This window comes from Seriola dumerili, unplaced genomic scaffold (assembly GCF_002260705.1).
Source record: "Seriola dumerili isolate Sdu_G_001 unplaced genomic scaffold, Sdu_1.0 BDQW01000668.1, whole genome shotgun sequence".
Classification (NCBI taxonomy): Eukaryota; Metazoa; Chordata; class Actinopteri; order Carangiformes; family Carangidae; genus Seriola; species Seriola dumerili.
The window spans coordinates 1,491,081-1,499,977 of record NW_019174923.1 but is presented as its reverse complement, the minus strand read 5'-3'; the positions used below and the strand labels follow the sequence as shown (position 1 = coordinate 1,499,977).

The following is an 8,897-nucleotide window of genomic DNA, read 5'->3' as shown; positions in this document are numbered from 1 at the left end:
CTAACTAATCAAAGAAGTCAAATATTATGGAATACCGTATGTATTGTCTATAGTGTGTTGTTGTAGTCTTAAAAAGCATAATGATTTTTGTAAGAAAAGGACAAAATGCAAAAACAGCAGGTGAATAAATGGCCAAGTCTTGAGGTAAGGCTGCGCAAAGCGGTGACAGTTTGGTTGATTGTGTACTTCCTGTGCTGTCCGACAGGCCCTGTATGATACACTGAGCTCTGTCTCCACCGTGGTGTCATCTCTGGATTTGTCAAAGCGGGAAAGCAAAAAAAAAAACAAAAAAGCAACAAAAAAAAAAACAAAAAACTGAGCTGCACATGAAGCACTCCCTTTATCTGCACAAGTCATGCATACAGAAAGAGGAAATAAAGTTTACACACAGTGTTGTTTGTGCATTTTTTCCTCCCGTTCAGGAGAAATAAATGCTCACTGCTGGGTCCAGCCTCTGTTTTCTGTGTATTTTGGGTGGGGGAGTTTTGCAGTTTCTGTTACACCTTTATTTTTTATTTTGGTAACCAAGCTGCCCAGACCTGATTGATGGTTTCTGTCCCTGAGTGCTGCAACCTCTTTGTCTGGAGAGGGTGTGGTTTGGAGCTTTTACTGCCGGCTGCTTGGGGAAATGCTTCAGGTTCCTCGAAATAGAAGATTTCCTAACAATGGAATCCGTTTTTATTCCTCCTCGCTGGGATGCATTTTTATGTTAATACAGACAGAGAGAGAGAGAGAGAGAGAGAGAGAGAGAGAGAGAGAGAGAGAGAGAGAAGCTGCGCCCCGCCCTTCTTCTGTTGTGGAACAAAAGTGGCCAGCCCCCTATCACACAAGCACCCAGTGTGACACCCACTGACCGCTGCCACACCTCACACTCGGTGGATGTTTTAAGTTAACTCGTTTCACGGAGAAATTGCCACTAAGTTCCACGCGGCAGCAGGATACGGACTCTTTGTCCGCCCCTCCTTGCTTCCGGTTTGCTTTTCTCTTACGCACTACTGTCGTGATACAGCGTTGCCATAGTTACAAATAACAGCTATTGGATTATATAGAAGATCCCAACTTCCTTGACAGTCCCGGTATCCGCCCACTGTCAACAAGAGAGATCCGCCGGAGTGTCACCACAGATCACCTGCATCCAGGAAAGCGCATCAGAGACGGCGGCCGTCCATGTGTTGCGCGCTCCAGTCCACTTGAAAAAAATCCAACAACAACAAAAACAAAAAAAACTAACAAAAAAAAAACATTGCAAGCAATCTTCTTGAAGATAAAAACTCATTAGATCGGAAGCTTCTTGCAGATTGTACAGTGTTTTTTTCTGGTAGTTATGCAGCATAAAGGCACATTTATCAGCCCTTTTCCGAGACCGCGGTGTCTGGCGGCAGCGGCGCCAGCGGGGAAAGCGAAATTAACTCACCCGGGGAAGGCGATCCTGGCAGGTAAGTTCATCATGAAGTGTCAGCGTTGGACAAAATGTCACTACTTGTGCGAGTTACAGTGAAGCCAAAGTTGAATAGAATTGTGTTATTGTTTACAGATACTTAGTGTAAGGCTGTGCGTCGGAGTGAAGTGGGAGGTGTAGTCTACAGTGTCACAGTTTAAATAACCTACTGGAAAAATAGACCAAACAGCAAACCACCGATTCAGCGTGGAGTGAAGGAGAAGTTGTAGTATTCGCTCACTTAGCCTACATACAGTACACATAGAAAGATCATGTGGATATAACTGATGTTTTCTGCAGTGAAAATAGTTGAGAGTCAAAAAAAAGCTCGCTGTACCGCTGTAATAGTTTCTTTCTTTTTTTTTTTGCATTTTGTTTAGTGTCGTTTTGTTTTGTTGCTAGGATCACGACAAAGACGTTTTTAATCTTAAATGACAAGTTTCACTTTAAGTTTTGGGAGCTGAAATGTTACGAGCTGGTGGAACGAGGTATTTACAACAGTGTCACTACCCTGTTTTCTTCACCAACTCCTGCCGTTTTCCCTCAAACCATCTTGACCTTTGACCCCTTGAAGATTCTGTAAAAGAGAAATAGTCTGGAGATCTCTGTGCCAAATGATAAGACAACGGTTTTCTTCCTGTGTCCCGTCATGGTCAGATCTTTCCCGCTGCACTGATCTGGTTTTATCTCCCTAATCTAAAGATCACCCCTAGTGCACTTTACATAATGCCATTAGAGCAGAGTGATGCATCCAACCATGTAGGGGACACTGAGACAGAAACTGGAGCCATTCCTGCAGGGGCTCGGGTAGGTGTGTGCTGGTGAGAAAATGCAACTGAAAAGCTCCTGAACAGCTACGAAATAGACCTTGTGGTGGGTTTGTTTTCTCCACCTTTATTGTTTCTCTGTCAGATTGTGACCAATCTATCTGTGGTTCTGCTCTCTGATGCTGTGATACTGTGACCAGCAAATAGTCTGAATATATTCTGTCATCTCAGCGCTTCATTCTAGGGCTGTAACTGATAATTATTTTAACTGCTGATCAAATCTATTGATTAGGATTGGAGTAATGGGTTAACCATGTATTCAAATATAATGTCAAAAATGTTGATGAACACCCATTGTAAATAACCAGAGCCAAAAGACTTGCTTTGTTGAAACAGCAGCCAAAAATTATCATTATGTATTTTTGTGATTATTATGAAGCTGTAAAGAGCAAGGGTTTGGTATTTTTAACTGACAAATTATCAATTGATTGAGTGATTGGTTCAGCGCGTCTTCAGCCACGTTTGTTTGAGTCGTTTCTGCGGTTCATCGCTTTATCCCGGCCGAGGTTCAGAACCCCCATCCGTCTTTTCTTGCTGCTGTGCCCCCCTCCCTCAAACCCTTCGACCCCCTCGTGTGATGATGTTCAGGATGCAGCGGCTCCAGTTGATGAAGATGCTCTCTGAGGTGCTCCTGTATTAAGGCTACACGCTGGCTACACGCTGGTTTTTGGCAGCACACTGTTGATTTCAGCCGTGTGCTCTGGCAACAGTTACATGCTGAATAATTTATCCTTCTGAATGAATTCCTTTTGATGGAAGTTTACAAACAAACTGCTTTGGGGATGCAGCGAACCATTATTGTAGTTATTCTACCTTTTATTCTCTTGATTAATTAATTGATGGATCATTTTGGCTATCAAATATCAGAGAATAATAAAAAAAATGCCCTTTATAAGTTCCCAAAACCCAAGGTAACATCTTCAAATTGCTTGTCAATAATATTTAGATCACTACCAGTTCTATTACCAGTTATTTGTTTCAGCTCAAGAATAAAATGTAAACAGGGAGAAAATATTCTTCATGAATGCCCCAAATTTACATATGACTTTTGTCTGTAATAATAAAATGAATTTTTCCTCTAGATGTCACAAAAGGCGTGTATTTAATTTACTATATTATTATAAAAACAACTGTTGAGTAAACTGTAGAGTTAATGAACTTGTGGTGTGAGTGGAATTGGAAAAGGAGAAAAAAAAAAAAAAACTCTCCTGACTCATGTCACCCTGTCAGCTGCCAAGACATGGAAATGTGGCTGTGGTGACACTGCCCCCCCCCCCACCCCCCCACCCCTTCAGTCCCATGCAGCCTGATTGACTGGATGTGGCCCAGTATTGCGTCCTATTCCCCTCACTGTGACGTTCAGCTCGTCTCAAGCCTGTCTGTCCGGTTTTGCAACAGCAGCACGATTCCAATCTCTCTGTCTCAACTGTGTGCACCCTCTGACTCCTCCTGGCCTCACTGTCAAGAAACCATTGATTTATCCCTTTGTCTTTCAGAGGTTTGGAAATGAGAGTGTGTCAGAGCATCACTGGGATGACTCAGCGGCAGATAAACTGCCTCTTTGAATCTGACCTGAGATATTGTCCATTAAAGACCACAGCTGATCGTTTACACCGTCTGGATACAAATTCTTCTCACTCAGCTCAGTTATGGCATAAATACATACACAGCTGACACCTCTTCTGGTGTTCTGACGTGCTAATGCTACTTAAGAGTTATCTGTTATGGTTAATAGTATGTGAACGTGGAGAGAGCGAGGCACTTGTGCAAGCCTGAAGGCTGTAAGTAGACAAAGCAAGAAGTAGAAGGTCATAGCTTAATGGATTAAAGACCCCACATAGACAGTGGTTGGGGAGGAGGGGTGTACATTGCACATTTCCAAAGCTTTTAGAGGCCTGTGCTCTTCCTGCTGCCATTGGTTAGTTCAAGTCTTCTCTCAGCAGCCACTGGTAATGACTGAGGGAAGGAAGGGAGTGTTTTATCTGTGTGAGGCCTGAGGGTGAGACAGTGGTCTAAATGGGTCTCTGGTCCTGATTTTCTGGCCGTTGTGCATTCATACACTGCTGTGGCTTTCATTTGTAAGCCTTCTGCTCAGGAGAGAGTCGAGTCAGAGCAGCAGAGGAGTGGACAGAGATAAAGTTCCTTTTTTTTTTTTTTTAAATCTCAATTTCATGATAGAGTGGGTTTTCCACGGAGACAGCTTTGTTTTTTGCCACTTTTCTTGCTCTCTTTTCATTTTTCTCCCTCTCTTTCCAGCCTGGGGGCGGCCAGTTAGGTTTCGTGAGTGGCTGTCTCCTCTAAGGCTCAGAGGGCTCGTCAAACTATGGCTTACCCCCCCGTTTCCTAACGTCACAGGCGACGCACACAGTCCGCTCCCATACACTGTTTCCACTGCTTGCAGACCCAGAGTACCAGGAGGCGAGATAATAAATCACAGTCCACTCCTCTGTTCAACCCCCAGCCGCCCCCGCTGTAACAGCTTTTCAGCTAGATGTTGGTATAAAGCAGCCTTTGACACACAAACAAGCAGCGATGTAGGAATTAGCTGTCATCTAAAATACAGCAGGCCTTTGTGATGGTTAGCTTAATATTTAATTTTTGGTCTTTTTTCATCGTTGCATTTGCAGGTTTTATCTCATTAATTACAAATCAATATACTGAACTTTCTGTTTTCAATTTTCTTAATCAAGACTAAAGTTTTTTGATTGATTTTCTGTCAACCACTGAGTTTAATTCATGTCACTATTGTGTAGAAATGAACTTTCAGAGAGTTGAAACTTGGTTGGGAAAATCAATCAGGGTGAACATGTAGTTGCTATATTTTTTTTAATGTGTAACAAATTTTCAAGTAATCAATAGTCTAAGTTGCCCAACAACGATCTTTTAAAGAGCTTGAAAACTTGTTTTCTCCTGAGGCAAATTTCTGGCTCTTTAGCTGCTAAATGTTCCACTGCAGCCACTGTTTAGTCCTGAGAAGCTTGTGTATGGAGGGTTTTTTTAGAGCTTTTTCACTGAAAACAGCTGCTTTCAGCATCTGGAAACCGTGCTGAAGAGAGACCGAACCAAAACAGTAAAGTTGGCAAACCGAACAATGAGCTGAAAGAAGCTAAAATGCTCTGTAGAGCTGAGAGGAACTGCAGAGTCAGGGGGTAACTCTGATCTATTGTTAATATAAAAATGTTGATTATTGCCAGTACCTGCACGATTATTTGATAACGTAACTTGGACAAAATCAGAAAGCAGACTCGATATAAACTCTTGTAAAATTAAAAATTAAAGTTAAAGTTAACTGACTGGTCCTCAAATCAAGATAAGTAATCAATTAACAGATTAAGTAAGTAATGTACATTTAAAATATGCTTTTATCCCTCAGCTGTAAAAAGCCTGGCAGCCTCGTCTGCATCGGCACACTGTTAAAACAACCTGTGCGTAGCTGTCCTGTTTATGTAAATCACTGTACAATCTGCATGCTGCAGGGTTCGAAGCAGTTAAAACAGTTTCCATGTAAAATTAATCAACATCTTTCCTGTAATTAAGCAGCAGTGTAGCATTAGGGAGTGTTGTTCAGGACAGAGGAAGCCTGAAAGGCCAGACGTCAGATGAATAATTCTTTTCATGTTTTGCGTGAGGCAAACAGAAATATTATGGCTCTATTAATAGGACACCTCATGTTTGAAGTACATCAGTCCTCTGGCTATGTTCTCCATTTGGACTGGAGATATGGACATAATAACATCTTTCCCTTAGACTTCAGAGAGTTTAAAGTGAGGGATAATAATCTAAAGGAGGAACATCTGGATAAATAATAAATAGATTCTCTTGCAAATATGCTTAATTTGCTGGCACATGCACAAACACTCGTATAGATACACATTGTTGATTGTTTTGTGTGAGTTTTATTGTTTGAATTGAACTCAGTGTAGTTGAATTTCAGGTTTCAGAGCTTTAGAAAATCCACAGCAACTCACAAGGCAGCAGGCTAAAGCGAAGTCAAAACTGGTTATTACAAAGGAAATGGAGATTCAGATATGTTTAGAACCTGCCACATTCAGAGGCCATGTTAGATTGTCAGGTTGTCCTTCGAAAAGTAAAGTTTCTGAGTCGACCAGATGTGTTGGGTACTCATTAGAGTCACTGAAGGAGGCAGGACAGGACTTCAGAAACTGTCCCTCCCTGTCAGCTGGCTGCCTGCTCACCTGGCTTCCTCTGGGCCTCGCTGTACTGCAAAAGAAAAAAGAAAAAAAGTGACAGTCAATTTGTTTGTGTGAATCTTGCATTCATGGATGTGTGTGTGTGAATGTGCGCATATATACTGCATTCTATACACGTGTTCAAAAGCATGTGGACACGAGAGCTGATTTATTACAATTGAACGCATTTTTCGAGCCCAAATGCAAAACAAATTTCACCTTCTCAATTGATTTTTCTGCTTTCCTTTGTCTTGTGGGATTGGGTTTCTGACAAAGCATTTCTGATAAAGTACACTTGCAGCTTTAGTTTTTCATAATTTCCCGGCATCTTATAGAACAAATGATTAATTGCCTAAATGAGAAAATAATCAGCAGACTAATCATTTGTGAAAATATTTGTTAATTGCAACCCCAGTAAAGACCCTTATCCACATATTGCTCAGGGGCTACTTTTCATGGTATTTGTTAGACCCCTTACTCCCAATTAAGGGTGTTATATCCCTCATATTCTAGACAGTGTAGTTCCAACCTTGGGGTAGCAGTTTGGAAAAAGGCCCCTGTGCACAAAGTGAGGCCCATCGCAACATCAGTTCTCGACGACACAAAATCTCCTGTGGCTGAATGGGAGCAAAACCCTGCAGCGAAGGTCCAAAACATTGTAGGACGCCTTTCCAGAGGAGTGGAGGCTGTTACAACTGTTACACCTCTGGAATAAGATGCTCTATCATCACATATGGATGTAGTTTTTAGGTGTCCACATACTTTTGGCCAGTCAGTATGTGGCAGCTACTTAAGGTGGAACCCAGCTGTGGATTCTGAAGGGTGTTGATTAAGTTATAAATTTACCTTGTCTGGCAAGAGAGTGAGCATTACCTTCACACAGTACATCGACTTAGTCAGTATGTGTCTGATTTATGTAACAGCTGCCTAGTCTGCGGAAGATTCAAGTTTTTAATAGTCAGAAGAAGCAGGCGCTACGCTGCTTTTCACCGCCTCTGGGCTCTAGTATCACTCCAATGCCATTTCCATTTCTTTTGGTGTAATATTAAGTGTCAGAGATCCATGTGGATGCATTGATTTTATGACACAGTGCGGAGAAGAGGGTTTGGAGGGGGGTGAGGAGAGAGGACGGTGCTGCTGGGAGAAAAATGAAGAACGGGAGAGGAGAGCGGGCCTGTGAAGATAAAGATTAATGGCCATTTCTCTCATGTAACTCCCGTTTGGCAGCTACACAGGAGTCATTTAGGGTGTCTTCTGTAAAAGTGTGTGTATAAATATGTGTGTGTGTTGGATGCAGTCTGCAAAACGGACCAGAAGACAAAGTAGCTGCTTCTCCACAGACACAGTGTGTCTGATGAGGATTGATCATGTATTTGTATCTGTTGCTGAGTCGCTGTCTGTGAGTGACTGCTGGTTGGTTTTCACGTGCAACTCTGTCTTGGCTGAAAACTGATGAATGAAGTTTATTGTTTCTCTTTCTCCAAGACACACTGACCCACTGATCCTGGATCAGGGCGCGGCTGGAATGGAGCATGTGATTTCTGTTACGTCTCAGCAGGTCAACATTTACTTGCTATTCTCCCAGGATTAGAGGAATTACAGCGCAGTGGCCTGGTGATTAAAGTTCATATGTCTGTGTGTTACAGATTGTGTGTGCGAGATCACGTGAATGTCACGATTCAGCTGAGTGGTGCTCACAATTATTATGAATAGTGGTGATTAGGTGAATCCAGGTATAATCAATGATGGGTTTGTAAGCACTAAATTATGATTGTTCCAATTGTCACACAATTATCTGACTATTGATGCGCTGATATTAACTGAAATGCTCCAAATCACATGTTACAATGTGAAATTGCGTTGAATAAATAGATAGTGGTGTGACATCAAGGTAAACCAAAATAACGTATGATATAATTTTCAGGAAATATATGTTCTCATGTATTTACAATCTAATGCTATGGCACATTTAATGTCAAAGATGTGAATCACAAAAATTAAATATTAACATTTTTGAGATGACAAATGAGAATATTAAAAGCTCTTTGTCCTTTATTGATTTCCCTCATTGAATCAGCTGAGCTCACAGACGAGGAGATAAAGCAGATGAATGAAGCAGACGAGTCAGAGGCTGTTTAGGCTTTGAGACTAGTAAGGTGTGGGTCATGCAAAAAAGGGCTAAGACCTAATATCAAGAAGATGAGTGTGAATGGAAACCTTTGGTATTTAGTTTGTGTTGCAATGCCATCCACTTATAGCCCTCCCCTGCATGCCGTGAGTTAAATATATGTTTTTATCTTAAGCAGAGGCGATGCTGCTAGGTGCCATGGCGATAAAAGTCATGATGGCAGCAGTGAGGGTGAGGTGTCTACACTGCAGAGCTCAATAACATTTCTGTATGTTGATGAGTGGAATACTGACACGAGACTCAAAAATATACTA

General features: G+C 41.8%; 1 protein-coding gene across 1 annotated transcript in view; it reads left to right on the top strand.

The window, feature by feature from the left end:
- The first annotated feature begins 855 nt into the window (after positions 1-855).
- slc25a1 (solute carrier family 25 member 1) overlaps positions 856-8,897 on the top strand; it is a 17,837-nt gene continuing 9,795 nt past the window's right edge. The window contains exon 1 of the mRNA XM_022765314.1: positions 856-1,436. Within this exon, the coding sequence (XP_022621035.1) occupies positions 1,325-1,436 (112 nt within the window). The 5' untranslated portion in view covers positions 856-1,324. The remainder of the gene's footprint in view (positions 1,437-8,897) is intronic.